General features: G+C 55.1%; 1 protein-coding gene across 1 annotated transcript in view; it reads right to left on the bottom strand.

Annotated features, from left to right (window-relative positions):
• Window positions 1-5,638: 5,638 nt before the first annotated feature.
• The window catches only part of CKAP2L (cytoskeleton associated protein 2 like), a 28,456-nt gene continuing 18,793 nt past the window's right edge, over window positions 5,639-15,301 (bottom strand). Inside the window, exons 5-9 of the mRNA XM_044660445.1 lie at window positions 14,117-14,324; window positions 10,605-10,760; window positions 9,009-9,072; window positions 7,594-7,771; window positions 5,639-5,864 (exon numbers count right to left, since the gene is read on the bottom strand). Coding sequence (XP_044516380.1) covers window positions 5,639-5,864; window positions 7,594-7,771; window positions 9,009-9,072; window positions 10,605-10,760; window positions 14,117-14,324 — 832 coding nt within the window. The remainder of the gene's footprint in view (window positions 5,865-7,593; window positions 7,772-9,008; window positions 9,073-10,604; window positions 10,761-14,116; window positions 14,325-15,301) is intronic.

The following is a 15,301-nucleotide window of genomic DNA, read 5'->3' as shown; positions in this document are numbered from 1 at the left end:
TAAACTGGAGATAGTCAACAGAAGGAAGGCACTATCACCACGTAGGATTAGGAAAGGAAGATGGGATTTTATTTGGTCCTTAAAAGAAGCCAGGAAATGGAGAAGGTAGAATTTACAGGTATGGGGGAAGAGACAGTGAATCAGGAGATGGAGTGTGTTGGGGAACCACTTTGCTGTTTCTCATTGTTTGAGAAAGACATTAGCTCCCTGCTCCATATATTTTCAGTTTGTACCTGTTTGTCCCTAACCCTTAGCACATAGTAAAATGCGTACTGAACAAATGAATCCTGTTATAACAAGGTGCTAGTGTAAGTGACCTAGCTAGGTTCTCTCAGACAGTGGAATGAGCCTGGGGAGAAGACCACAACTATGGCATTTTCTGGCTTAACAGTCTTTTTCAAATCACAAGTCTCTGGACCTCATTTCCTTATCTGTAAAATGGAAATAATCTCACCTATCTTATTCACTTCAGAAGGTTTCCTTGAACCTCAAAAGGGGAAACAAGAACTGTTAACATTTCTTGAGGATCCACTCCCTAGGATAATTATTAAGCAAATTTAACCTTTGAGCCTCAGTTTCCTCATTTATTAAAAAGGGGGTGGAGTTGGTCTATCAGGATGGACTTTTAAGAACCTTTCTAGCTCTAACTTTCAGATCCTACTGTCCAATCTGCTATCAAAGTTACAATTCAAGTGCATTTATTAAGAAACATTTTTTGAGGAGGCAGCTGGGTGGCTCAGTGGATTGAGAGCCAGGCCTGGAAATGGGAAGTCCTGGGTTCAAATCTGACCTCAGACACTTCCTAGCTGTGTGACCCTGGGCAAGTCACTTAAGCTGGGTTGCCTATCCCATACTGCTTTTCTGCCTTGGAGCCAATACACAGTATTGACTCCAAGACAGATTCTGGTAAGAGTTTAAAACAAAAACAAAAACATTTTTTGAATAGGAATAAGGATGTTTCAAATATTTGTGGGTTTTAACACATTTTTTTCTTCCTCTAAGAAAATTTACGCACACAATTATTTTAGAGATAAACAGTACACTTGTCAACTGCATTTTTGGGAAATGCTTTAATGATGCTCTTTAAAAAATAAAAGTTTCTTTCCCCCAGCAACTCCCACCCCCCTATGGTACTCTCCCTTGTAAGATACATAGTTCAGCAAAACAAATACATGCATTTGCCATATTTTCCCCTAAACATTATAGTTACATGATTCTCCTTTCGCTTTATCTCCGAGCAGGACATAATGTTTGTAAAGTGCTTCTCACCATTAGGGATTGCTCTATATAAATGCCAGTTATCATGAGACGCCCCAAAGGACCAAGGAACGCCTATATTCATTTCTGTAGGGTGGGTCAGGGGGAAGTAGAGCCCTTGGCTGACCAGGAGAGCTTCACGCTTGGGGTGAACACAAGGCAAAGAGAAGCAAATCGCCCGTCAGTCCCGAATGGGCATCCAGGGCGTCACCAGGTTCCCTCGGCACAGAAGTGACTGACAAACTCTCCCCCACGTTCTCGCTTCCACTTTTAATCAGCCACACCTGTCAGACGACATGCTTCGAGGCTGGCTGGTCCTACGAAGGTAGGAAGGGCTGCATTTGGCCCCTGATACGGGTCTATCTCTTAAGTCTGCACAGTCACTTGCCACTCAAGACACCATATTTGTGGACACAGCGGTGGCACCATGACTGTTTTGGTCCTCGTGATTTTATTCCTGAGGGAGCTCTGCTAGGAAGCCGCCTTTTTGTCCCCCTGAAGGCTTGGGGCATTTTCCTCACCACGGGCTGAGGGGATGAAAAGGGGGCCAGCCAGGAGCTACCCTGGGTGGGAATGACGCTGCACACTCGGCGGGGCTGAGCTTATATTACGGGGGCCTTTTACGCATCCAAAAAGATCTCCAGGCTGGTCCCTTCATATCAAGGGTGGAAAAATGTCATTCTGTGTGTGTGTATCTGATCGTGTCTGCCTCTGTGGCTTCCTAAATGGGGATACACTCCCATATGATGGAAACTCATGTTCACTTAAGTCAATTAGTCATCCGGGACATAATCAAGGCTCCCTTAGATTCTAGGGCCCAGAAGACCGAAGTGAAATCCTCAAACAACTGGCAATTGCATTTCATGGACAAAAGCAAAGCTGGAATTTGGGCCTAACTTAACACTGACTTTGACTCTGCCCTTTGCTTCACTAGATGAAACTCTGACTCTTGCCTTTTGCTTTGGCAGACTGAGTCAGTGGGGCTCTTCTGATAGTGGAGAAGTATGCAGAAATGACATTGATCATTTTTTAAAACTCCTTACCTTCCATCTTAGAATCATTATTGTGTATTGGTTCCAAGGCAGAAGAGTGGTACTAGCTAAGCAATGGGGGTTAAGTGACTTGCCCAGGATCATATAGCTAGGAAGTGTCTGAGGCCAGATTTGAACCCAGGACTTCTTGTTCCTGGGCCTAGCTCTCAATCCACTGAGCTACCTTGTTGCCCCCCTGTCCATTTGAAAAAACAAACAACCTTCTTGATAACGTTCACCAACCCTAAAAAGAGAAATACAAAGATTAGTGGAAGTGGATTCTGGTTATCTGGAGCTTCACCACCGTGTGACTACAAATGGACCCCTTTAACCTCTGCACTTCAGCTTCTCTGTTACCCAAATGAAGCTGTGCCCACTTCATCAAGATGTGAGAACAAACAGATGAGAAGGAAGTGGTGAGCTCCCCCATCAAAGGGACTGATGGTCCAAGATAGCAAACAGTATTCATAACCATGATTTGGTGATGCCAGATAATTTTAATATTTTCACTTATTTGCCTGCTAAGAGGAAAGCCAGACATTTGAAAGGGTTCAGAGAAAGGGTAGGGAGGGCTCCAACAACCCAGCATTCTCTGGGAGAATTCAGCCCAAGAGAAATCTAAAGGTTCTCAAGAATGAAATTCTGAAGACACAAAGAGAGGGCAGCACTGGGTGAGAGTATGAAGAGAGCTGTCCAAAGAGACTGATGTGGCCACACAGGGAACTCACACACACTAGCCAGGATTCTACAAAGATCCTCAGTGAAGCTGGAAGCTAACTGTGGAGGAACACAACAGAGGGCCACTTGCCGGTAGGAATAGAATAAATCAAAGTGAAGCCTAGAATGAGCTGAGGCAAGGATGAATGCCAAAGATAATAAATGTGGTTTCAGTACATTGGAGGCAGAGTTGTTTATCAAAGAAGAGAGAGAGCTCCTTTACAGTGTGAATAGGATGATAACAAATTGGAGAGAGGTTGAACTAACCTTCTGGTCAGCTTCTAAGAAGCAGAACTATGGAAGGAGAGAAAAAAGTGAACAGGAAGTTGAAACTCAAGATAAGAAAAGAAGATAAGACATATCTGTATTTAGCTTTCTTAAATAAGTTCGAGCAACAGAGCTAAAATGAAATCTTGGGTATTGGAAAAAATGGCAGAGGTGACTGTTAACTGTTAAGTTGATTTGATGACCTTTGAAAGATCCTGGAAAACGGGAGAGATGCTACAAAACTGGAGAGGACCAATGCAGTCCCATTTGGGGCAGAGATTAGGAAAATGCTTTACATGGAATAAACTTAGATTTCATGCAAGTCCTTGTCAAAACCTCTCACACTATCCACGTGGACAGGATAGAAATGTGGGGTAGAAGCCAGTCCAGCTGGGCAGACCGAGTTCTGCCTAAATGCCAGGACCAAAGAACAGTCATCAATGGGCTCATGTAAGTTTTGAGGGATGTCTCCAGTGGAAAGCCCCACTCTTGTTAGTTCTGTGCTATTCACTATTTTACCTATCTATGACTTGGATAAAGGTATAGAAGTTGGGCTTCTCAAATATTCAGATGCCATGAAGAAAGACAGAGAAGGAGGTGGTACATTGGATGGCACGACCCAAAAAGACCCCGATGACAAGCTAGAACAACGTATCAATAAAAGGAAATGAAGTTTAGTCAGGACCCACCTAAAGGGCTACGTTCTAGTTAAAAATGAATCTTCACCAAACTTGAGGATGACCAGTGAAGTGTGACTGGTAGAAGTACCAATGAAAACAATCTGGGCATTTTTCGTCTCCAAGTTTAAGATGTGTCAACAGTTTGACATGACAGTGGAAAAAAAGCCAGGGCCATCCTGGGCTCTGCTAGCCCACCCTGAGAGTACCCTGTCCTCTCCCCTGAACCAGGCGGGATTTAGGGTATGGCGTTAACATCTGGGCACTTCATTTTAGGAATGGCACAGACCAGAACACATCCAGAAGCGACCATCAAGGATGATGGGAGGAAGGGAGAACATGCCATACGAGAACTGGTCAAAGGAACTGAGAGGAGTCTGAGGCTGGAGGAGGACAAGAGGCTGGGGGAGACCCTATTAATTATCTTCAAGTAGCTGAAAGGACTCCCACATAGCAAGTGGTTAGTAAATGGAAAGGCAGTTATGTGTGTCTACATATATTCTGCTCGGCCTGGGAGGGCAGAACTTAAAAGAAAGAAAGTTAAGATTTGGGCTCGGGACATTTTCTTCTCCTTTTGAAGACAATCAGAGCCGTCCCCACCTGGAGGAGGCTGTCTCTAGTGACACAGCGTGAGGCCAGGCGGCCCGGTCACTGAGAGTAGACGGCTGCGCCCATCAGAGCCTCTCGAATCCTTCCTAACTCTGGGAATGAGATTCCCGCCAAGGAGGCCCCAAAGGGCTGCGGAAAGTGGGCTGGATGGAGCAGGTTCTCATCCTAGCTCTGCTGGCCACAAACTGGGGAGGGGGAGCTCAGCATCAAGGCTCCCAACCCCTCGAAGCCCATTTCTGTGCTCGCAAAATGAAGGCGCTTTGCTAGACCATTTATTCAAGAATTTTAGTGATGAGAGACCCCAAGAAGACCTGTCACACTGTGCGGGCTGAGCGCGTGGTTCCACGTCTTAACCAACGGATCGTGGTTGCTGACTTTCAGGTCTGTTGGAGCTCCACTTCTTCTCCACCTGTGAGAGGTGAAGGCGTCATGCTTCCGCCGGGGGCGTGGCCACCAAGCCCCGCCCCTTCCGGTCTCTGCTCTGGGATGGAGCAGGTCAGGCCTGGGTCCTGGGCCGTCTCTCGGTCCGTGTGCTCAGTCACGTTAGTCTTTGCCTGGCCTACAGCAAGTGCCTGTAGAACTGAAGAGACAGTCCAGGATTTACGACCATGGTGCATCGCCAGGGGAACACGGGCCTTTGTGTGGGCCGCAGGGAACCTGGAAGCACCGCAATCACAGGGTGCCCCAGGTCCTGGGTTGGAATTCTACATGGGTCTGGGAAAGCCGCTTAACTTGAGCCTGTTTTCTCATCTGTAAAATGGGTGCGATTCTAGTCGAGCTCCGTTCCTCCTTGGGCCGGGGTGAGGATCCACCGAGGCAGTGGATGTAAAGTGCAGGCGTGAACATAAAGCGCTAAGTAAAGGTGCGGCCGTCCTCAGCGACAGATCAAAGGAAAATAAATAGTGGAAGGCCAACTTTTCTGATACTGTCTCAAAACCATTATCACAGAGCCGCGCGAGGGGGCACATTCGGCGCTTAAAGCGTCCTCCGCATGAGCGCTCTGGGTGCAGGGTGGAGCTCCACAGCTGCAGAGCCCAGGCTGGAGCTTCGGAAGCTTCAGGGCCCCTCCGAGGGCCGAGGCTAGGAGGCAAAGAGCCAGAGCTCGGTGTCCTCCGGAAGGGCCTCGTTCTTGCAGTATATGTAGCAATCGGCCTGTGCCACCTGCGGCAGCTGTCCCAGGGACGCCACCACCATGCCGTGCTCCCGCAGCCGGTCCGGGTATTGGGGCTGCGCATGCTCAATCCTCAAGGAGCGCCGTACGGGTGTGACCAGCTTCACGTCCTGGGCCTCCGGCATCCCAGGGGCCCTGCAGGGGAAGGAAGACACGAAGCCTGGGGCTTGGGGGAAGAGAGGGCGGGAGAAAGGGGAGGAGCCCGGGAGGAGGGGGAGGGACAAGGGTAGCCGTGGGGGACTCGGTGGGTGGGGTCTGGGCGGAGCTCCGAAGCCTCGCCATGGTTGGGGCACATTTCGGGTCTCCAGCTGGCTAGCTTTCCCGGGGCTCGCGGCCCGTACGTGGCTATGGACCCCCTGGGGTGATGGCTGGTTCAGATGAGTTAGGAGCCGTATGGGTGTCCGTGGAACAGGGGAACCACCAGGGATAAGGCCCGGATCTGTAATTCACGGTCTGGGGAAATCCGTGGGAAGGAAACTCCTGTCACCAGTGCAGTGCAGGGCACACCTCTCTACACTTACGCCTCGCAGGCTGCCCCGGAGCTGCGAGGAGCAGAGAGGCGGCTGGGGCTGCTCCAAGGCTGGCTCGCTCCCCGCAGCAGCCAGTTTGAAGTGTGAGAAGGCTGGGTATTGGAGCTGGGAAAGCTCCTAAGGGTCCGTGAGGAGCCTCCGGGCCGACCCAAGGCCAAGAGTAAAACTGAAGTGTGTGTGTGTGTGTGTGTGTGGGGGGGGGGGCCCTCTGAGAACGAGTTCGGCCAACAGGGGCCTTCTGGGCATATCCTGGTCATTTCCCTGGAACATCAGCCCAGAGCGGCCAGTCCCGGCCCACTGCTGTATCCCCCATGGGGGCGGGACTAGTCTGGGCCTGAGGAAAGGGGAATAAGCAGTAATGGGGTGGTGAGAGGACCAGAGCAGCCCTTTCTGGGTCATGGACCAGGAGCAGGAGCCGGGCCCCTTCCTGATGTCTGGGGAACCGTGGCAGCCCTGGCCTGGCTCCCCGTAGCCTCGGCCACTCCCCAGAGGGGATGGTGTCCCCGCTGCCATTTGGACTCCTGCCCTGGCCCTGTGCCTCCTGGAGAAATGCAGCCCCCCCCACCTTGGATAGGGGGCGGGGAGGGTGGCCTCTCTCCAGGCTCACAGCTCCTCCTCTCTCACCTCCTTCCTGACCTCCCTGAGGCCCCCAGCCTCAGGGACCTGGAGCTGCCTGGTCTTGGTGGGGGTGGGGGTGGTGTTGTCTCTGGCCTCCCCCCACCCAGCCTTGTCAAAGCTGCCTCAGACCTTTGGGGCCATCTAGCAGCCAAACATCATCCACGTGAAACCCTCCTGACTGTCTTAGAACCATCCTAAGCTTGATTCAGAGGCAGAAGAGTGGTTAGATGGGGTGAAGTGACCTGCTCAGGGTCACGCAGCTAGGAAGTGTCCGAGGCCAGATTTGAACCCGCTCCAGTCTGGCTCTCCATCCACCAATAAAGACAGAGCATATTGATTGATTTCTAAATTTGAAATGGATCCTTTTAATTTGACTCAATTTGAACTCTAGCTTCTGATCAAATGGGGGTTTCGCAATGTCTTCCTCAGCCATCCCCATCTGCCTGCAGGCCCCCTGGGCCCTCCCACGTCCTGCCCAGCCCTGGGGTCCAGGGGCATCTCCAACATGGGCGCCCGTTGTCACGGGGAGCCCTGCCCTCTGGGGTGACCCGCCATGGGCCTTCTGTGCTCTGCCCGCAGCTGCCCCAGCCCGGCCTTCTTTAGAGAAGGGATGAGGACGGCTCGGAGGAAGGCGTGGACAAGGGGGTCGGGCCACAGCTGTGGTCACGGCAGCCCTGGGGGTGCCCACTGCCCCGCGCAGGGCCCAGCGCCCTTACCTTGGCAAGGGGGTGATCTGCAGCTTGATACAAGGCAAGGAAGGGTGGTCTTTGCCCTTCTGGGACGCTCCGGGAGCGGCTCCGATCGGTATTCTCTCTCTCGGAGTACGAAAAATGGATCCTGGGGGGCGCTCGGCCTCCGCCCTCTCTTCTGCAGAATCCGGCTCCCTGCTAATTCCTAGACGGACGGTTTAAACGTGTGGACACAAACAGCAGAAACCAAAGTCAGGGAGTTAAACCTATCTAAATCCATCCTGGGCGCCCCCATTGCCCTGGCCAACCCGTGTGACCTCCAACTTCTAGAACGGCCCCCTCTGTCATGCAGCGTGTTTGGTTTTTTATATATTGCTTTGAAAAGGGGTCCACAGGCTTGGCCAGACTGCCCGAGGGGTCTAGGACATACATGTGGCATCCTCTGGCCAGCCTGCTCAGGGATCTGGCTGGACAGCTCCCGGCCTCCCCCTTGCCTCAGCTTCCTCAGTGTTCCTGCCTGGTACCCTGAGCCATGCCCAGACACAGAATAGAGGAGAAAGCTTGGAACTCAAGCTGCCTTCAATTGAAAAAAAAAAAAAATGCAAATTTTTCTACAGTGATTGTGTCGAATGGACAGTGCAGAGAAGAGGGAAAGCAGGAGTGAGGAGACTCTTTGGACCAGATGTGTCCCAAGGAGGCCTTTGCCTATGCACTAGGCATTCGAGGATATATTGGCCACGAAGGCCCTAAAGAAGAGATCTAAAAACACAGACACCTCCATTATGCATCAGTAAGAGACACATTACATATGGACACACACGGACTCTGTCATGTTTTGTGTGCACATTTTCCCATGTTGCCCAAATCATGTTTGGAATGTCTCCCTAGGAACGAATTGCCTTCAGGGTTAATATGGCCCCCTCGAGGCCTCTTGCTTTTAGCGTCCGGCCTGTCTGTGTCTGTCTGTCCGGCTGTGAGAGCCCCTCTCCCTTCCAGGCCACCTTCTAGAGAAGACAAAGCTCTGAGGACATCTTGGAAGCTGCTGGCTCTGGAAGAGAAATCTCCCAAAGCCTGGGGCGGGGCAGCTCCGGGGGAGGGGGGGGGCTGAGCCTCTTGTGGGCACTGACCGGTGCCCTGCAATGATAGAGAGCCGCTGCACGGGCACGAGGAGGGAGGCTCTGGAGGAAAGGCCTTTGCCCAGAAGGTCCCTGAGAGACATTGGGGAATGCGGACCATGGCGGGGGGGGGGGGGGGTCCCCGGCTCCCAGGCCCGGTGCTGAAGGCCGTCTCAGGACTCTTTAGTCCACTCAAGAGCGCCTCTGGCTCTCTGCAGATGGTGGTGACGGGGACTGGCCCACGGCAGGGCCGGGCCCCCAGGATGGCCACGTCCCCCACCGCCACGCTGTTTGCGGCGCGGGCCTCGGATGGGCACCCATTCCTACCTTGTGGTGTCTTCTTGGCGCTTTTCAGAATATCCAGGATGACGTCTCGCAGCTCTCGTATCGGCTGTGGGGAAGGAGGCGCACATGCGCAGCGTCACACGGGAGTCCCGGAAGGACCGTTTCCTCCAGGCACCCCCCAAGGTTCCAGGGCGGAAGAGTGGGGAGGGCTGGGCGAGGGCCAGCCGGGCACCCCCATAGGCCATTTCAGCACTGCCTGGGACGAAGGAGGGAACCGAGGGAACAGAAGAACCCGGACGTGCTCCTAAGAGGGGGTTTTCCAAGGGACATTCTGACCATCGAGCCGTTTCCCTACAGAGTGCCGATAGACGAGCCCTCTTGGGGTCCAGGAGCCATTTACAAGTCGGCTTCCAGACCAAGAAGCTGCTGAAGAGCTGCCAGCGGGAGGCACTGCCTGTGCGTCCCGGGAGCCTCTGGAGCCGGCCTTCTCCCACAGAAGCCCCCAGCCTAGCCAGGAACGACAGCCGTCCTGAAAGGGGAGAGAGCTGGCCCCGGCCCTGAGGAGCATCGTCCCTGCCAGGCCTGAAAGGGGGTCTTGGAGCCCCCCCGGCATAGCCTGAGGTGTGGCCACTCTTGTGTCCCAGAGGAGCCGCTTGGGCTTTGGAGGCAGAATCTGAACCCAGGCCCTCTGCCCCAGGGCTAGTGTTCCTCATGGTTCTATCCCTTCGCTCTGGGCTGTGGCTGGCAGACAGCCCTGTTAGGTGGGGAGAAGCCCTGCTGGGGCTCGGGCCGGGCCATCCCCATGGCAGCAGCGACCCCGGCACACGGCGTGCCCCATTAGCTTTAGCTGTGCGAGCACTGAATGTCAGCCGGGCCTCCGCTCAGTGCGGGGCACGCTGGACGCCTCCACCCGCACCCTTTTCTCCCCGACTTTGAGGGGCCCCTCCAGGCACTGAGGCTGGTGTCGGGGCTTCCTCTGCGCCTCCACCAAGGCCAGGCTGGTCCCCGGGTCCCTTTCAAAGGGCCGGTGATCCCTGCCTGAGCCGGAGGGGGGAAGCCCCAGGCTGGGGGGCCCTGCCAAGCCAGAGGGGGGAAGCCCCAGGCCGGGGGGCCCTGCCAAGCCCAGCCTCCGGAGTCAGGAAGCCGCTAGTTCAACTCTTACAGCAGAGCTTACTGTGGGGGCCCGGGGGAGTCACTGAAGCTCTTTTTGCCTCCGTTTCCTCATCTGCAAAACGAAAGGGTTGGACTCCATGCCCTCCGAGGCCCCTCTAGCTGGGGGTTTTGGGGAGCGTGTCCTCACTTCCCGGGAGACAGTCTATTTCACTCGTGGGCTTACTGTTTTTGAAATTCCTTTTTAACTAAAGTGTGAAAGTCTCGGCCTTGGCGCTGCCCACCGAAGCACACCTTCCCCGCCTGTCCTGCCCAGGAGTCCATTCGGACACTCGCTGTCCGGCGGCTCAAACACGTTTCACAAACTCTATGGCCACCACGAGACACGTCAGGCCTTGGAAGGGCCTCTTGACTGGTTCCCGTCTTACCCGCTCAGGCTGGAAGGCAACCCCGGGGGAGGCCCGTGTTGGGGGTGACCCGGCAGCCCCCCCACACCCCGCCATCCCCAGGAGGCGGCGCAGCACTCACCGTGGCCCCGCAGCGGACGGCGGCTTCGTAGAGACCCATCACGGCCTCGATGTCCTCCTCCGCCAGGAGCCGGGCCTTGCAGATCCAGAACGTGGAGAACTTCTCAGCCTGGGGGATGCCCGAGAGGATGGCCAGGATCTCCTCGGAGTGCGCGCCCTGGGGGGACACAGAGCCCTTTACACGGGGCAGAGCGCCCACACGCTGTGCCAGAGCCGGGCAAAGGCCCAAACCAGCCGGCGTGAGCCAGGGAAGCCGGCGGGGTCCCAGGAGGCTTCCTGGAGAGGGGAGGCGGGTGTGGAGGGCTCGAGAAGGGGGGTAGCCAGGAGGGAGCGTGTGTCAGGCTCCACAACTGCTGGTGCAAATGCCCGGAGGAAGGAGATGGGAGGCCACCACACAGGTACAAGGACTGTCCGAGGCTGGGAAGGCAGGCTAGAGCCAGGCCGTGCTGGAGGAGAGGAGGCACGTCCATTTATTAATTTGTTTTTCAACATTTATCTTCAGTTCCAAATCGGAGCCCCCCTTCCCCCCCCCGACATTTTCTCCCCTGATGACACATGATGGCCACTTTCGGCCCAAACGGCCCCATCGATGGGCGTCTCCTTGGGGCCCACAAGCACCCCGGCGGCGGCTTGCTGCAGCTCCAGAGGGGCCTCCACGACGGCTGGCTCCGTTCCGACTCACCCACAATGCATCGGGGCCCGGGGGGTTCCCGTTCCCTCCCGCAGGGGTCCTTTTCCATTTCTGTCAAGTCCGTCCATGGGGAGAGGCAGGAAGTGGTAGCTGGGAGGTGCCTCGGCGGGCCTCTCTCTCGTGCTCCCGCTCGCTCCCACCTCCGGTGGCTTCTTCTCGGGCCTGCCCGCCGCCGTCCCTTCTCAGAGCCTCCTCCAGCCGCCGCGAGCCCTGATCCTCGGAGCCGCCCTGGCAGGGAGGTGCTTTTCTGCCCAGAAACGTCTCAGCCTGGATTTGCACTCGTCGTCCTCCTCTGAGGCCGGGACCCCGACAGCTACTCAGAGCCATTCCTGCCTGGCCAGCCTGGAAGAGACCTAAATCCAAGCTAAGACTCGACTCGGATCCCGGCCAGCTTTCTCTGCTTGGGTCCATCCAGACGGTGCCAAGACCCTTCTCTCATCGAATAAGCGTATCTGGCCTCCCTCCTGGCCTCCCCCCAACCTCCCTCCTGGCCTCCCTCCCAGCCTCCTCAAGTCTCATCGAAGTGACGGGTAAGAAAGGCCGAGCCGGGGGCAGCCTCCATGCCCGAGGCCTCTCGGGACGCCCAGGCATCCGAGGTAACTGGACGTGGCCCGACGCTCCCCCTTTGAACACAGCTGCAGAGTTTGTGGTGGGAGCGAGCTGGCCATGGAGGGGCACCTCGGCTTGGCATGAGACACTTCTGGGCCACGACACAGGACTGCCAGGACCATTTCAGGAAAGCCCAGGCCCCCCCAGAATCACAGGCTGGCAGACGGAGCAGAGGCACGCGGAGCTCAGCCCCTTCGTTGTGCGCAAGGGGAGACTGAGGCACGGCAGGACACGGCAGAGTCCCCCAGGCTCGTGGCTCGACTCTTTGGAAGCTCTTCCTTTAGAGGAGGCCCAGCGATAACACGGGCATGTTCAGAAACGGGGGGCTGGTCCGCAGAGATTCAACGTCAGCGTGGAAAGAGGTGGCCCAGGGAGCTGACCTGGGCCCTTGTTGTTGTTGCTGCTTTATTAATGGTCTGGAAAAAGGCACGGATGGACGGGTCATCGGCTGTGCTGATGGACACAGCTAGGAGGGACAGGCTGGACCCAAAAGGATCCGCATGGGTGAGAAAACTGGGTGGAATCTAAGAGCAAGAAATGTGATAGAAAAATGGAAAGTCTTATTTTGGGGCTCTGCGGATCAGTTTTCGAAGGACCAGTCCGGGGAGACGTGGCCAGCGCTGGAATGAGCCGGGCACAGTGCTGAGTTCTAGGGATACAAATATAGAAAACGAGGGCCCGGGCCCCCGGGAGCTGGCGTGCTCGTAGGGAGAGGCCGATGGTGCCGGGTGACATTTTGGTCATGGAGGTGCCATTGGGTCATGCCTGGCACGTAGTGTCCAGGCAGGTCAGCAGGGGTCAGTGACTGTCCTGAGAGGCGGATGGCAGAAGGATGGGGCTGGCTGCAGCAGACATTCCGCCGGGGGGCCCGGGCAGCTCCGACACGCTGGGGAGAGTGGACACGCTGGGGATCGGGGCTGGATTTCTCCTGCTGTCTGTGGTTACCAGGGAGAAAATGTGACTCGTGGACTAAAAGGGAAGCGTGTGCTCTGGGCTCCCTTTGGAGGACCGGCTGCTAAACAGTGGCCAGAAGCCCGCTACGTGCCAGGCTCACGAGCAGGCGCTCAGGGCATTGCTGGGCCAGCTCCATCTGGAGGGCCGTGCTTGCTTCTGGGCCCCCATTTAGGCAGGATTTATCATCTGCAAAGCCGTAGAGGCAGGTGGGCAGGCAGACAGGACAGGGAACGGCCAAGCTCACACCACATGAGGTGAAGTCTGAGAAAATGGATAGTTTGTGCCAACGAGACTGGAAGGGACAGAGGGGCTGCCTCAAGGCCTGAAAGAGTGCCGTGGGCCAGTTGATTGGCTGTGCTCTGCTGGGTCTCAGAGGCCAAAAGTTAGGGGTGGAAGGGACCAAAAAGAGGAGCAAACAGAGGCCCACTGCCAAGAGGAACTCCTTCAGGGTGACGCTGCTCGGGAGTAAAGGGCTCCAGAGCCAGGTCGTATGGCTCAGCCGGATTCCTGCTCACCCGCATGCCTGGGCACATGTTGTTTTCTTTGGCGAGCCAGGCTCCAGGGCTTCTGAGGGCACGGCTAGGTCTCAGATTCCGAGGCGCCGATCACATCCGTCTAAGGGCAATGTCTCCTTCATTATGTGGGTGAGCCAGATATAGATTATGGGGGGCTGAGCATGTATTCGCTCCTTCTCCGTCCTCTCCCTGGCGTGGCCAGTGTCTGGCCTCCTGTGACTCACCGCTCTGTCTCCGTCCTCCCTCTCCCTCCTCTGAAGCTCCGAGGCCCCTTGGACCTCGTCTTCCTGTAAAACAGCTCCCGGCTCCAACCAGCTTGGTTCCCTTGGCCAGAAACACCTTTTCCTCATCTTATGCCAAGCCATGCTCTGCCAGGGCAACCCCTGCTCTGGGTGACTTCACACCCATGGGGCCCTTCTGCTCTTCTCTCCATCCGGTCTAGTTGGGCTCATTAGGCAAAGCCTGCCCCAAAGCACGTGCCTAATGTTCTTGTCTGTAGCCATGGACGTGCACATAAGGCCCAGATCAGCGGGGAGAGGAGGACCACACAGAACCCCCATCCACACGCAGAGCTTTGGAGCAGTCCCATAGAGAAGGGCTGCCTGAAGCCCTTTGGGCCTGTCCGCAGGGTGCTTAGCCAGGACCAAGGCACAGCAGGGGCCTGTGGTCAGGTGGCGACTCCCTGCCCAGTCCCCCAGCCCCTTTTGAGCCCCCCGGCCCCAGCCAGGTGCTGGCTTCACTCACCTCTTCAATGAGCTTCAGGCACTCCGCCAGGGTGCTGCTGATCCTGTGCGACAGGTCCGGATCGACTTTCTGGGTCTCCTCCTCCTCTTCCATGCTTTTCCAGAATGAATGGTTCAATTTCTGCACTTTTTTAGTTTGGGCTAGAAATTTCATAGGCGGCCTTTTATAGGTCTTCCCTTTGGACGCCAGCCATTCTTCAAGTTTCTTCCTGTGATAGGATTTAAAACAGAAGCTCCAGGAGGGCTCTCAAAGGAAATCAAGGTGATGAAAAACCAGAAGAGGCCATTGAAAATCTATTTGCTTCCCCCCTACTTCCCACAGACAGAAGCAGCAGGAACTCTATGGAAGTCCATTTGGGGACAGAGATTTAAAATCATACACAAAATCAGGCAAACGGACCTTTTATTGAAGAAAAAACTATTTAGCTCTAAAGCCGTCCAACAATGTGTAAGAATTTATTTCTCATCTAGTGAATTAAATCCTACATCAGGACTCTGGAGTGGAAAGGCCCCAAATCTTATATACTAGGGAGAATCATTGCGTCTGGGATCTGGGGCAGAGATTCTATCCCATCTACGGGGTTTTTCTGTGTCCTGAAGAATGTCCTTTTTTGGGGGGGGGGAGGGGCCGGGAACCCTTACCTTTCATTTTAGAATCAATACTGTGTATTGCTAGGAAGTATCTGAATCCTGATTTGAACCCAGGACTTCCCCTCTCTGGGCCTGGCTCTCTACCCACTGAGCCATCGAGCTGTCCCCTAATGGCCTCCTTTTTAATATAATTTGATCAATAAATGAAGGGGCAAGGATTCTTTTCCAGCCCATCCGTCGGTGTGGATCACCTCTTAATTAGTTACCAATTAGTCTTGGGACATCTGTGGAAGGGGCTGAATGATGGACTCCTAGAATTCTACTGAGTGAGTCGCCCGGCCTCGGTGCTGCTGCCTCCCGAGCAGTGGCTCTGGATGCCGGGATCTGTTTCTCACCCCAAGTCAGTCTCTCAAGATGCACTTAATTGTCACAAATGGTCGGTGGCGGGCAGCGTCCAGCCCCGTGTCCCTCCCCCTCCATGTCCCCTGCCAGACAGACATCAGGATGCTGGATATGACCAAACCAGCGCCTGGATCCTCTCCACTGGGATCGAGCTCTCGGGTCACCAAGCCCCCCCCCCCCCCCCCCCGATACC

The sequence above is a fragment of the Gracilinanus agilis genome, chromosome 2, assembly GCF_016433145.1.
Source record: "Gracilinanus agilis isolate LMUSP501 chromosome 2, AgileGrace, whole genome shotgun sequence".
Classification (NCBI taxonomy): domain Eukaryota; kingdom Metazoa; phylum Chordata; class Mammalia; order Didelphimorphia; family Didelphidae; genus Gracilinanus; species Gracilinanus agilis.
Note: the sequence above shows the minus strand (reverse complement) of the source record. Positions and strands in the feature narration are given on the sequence as shown.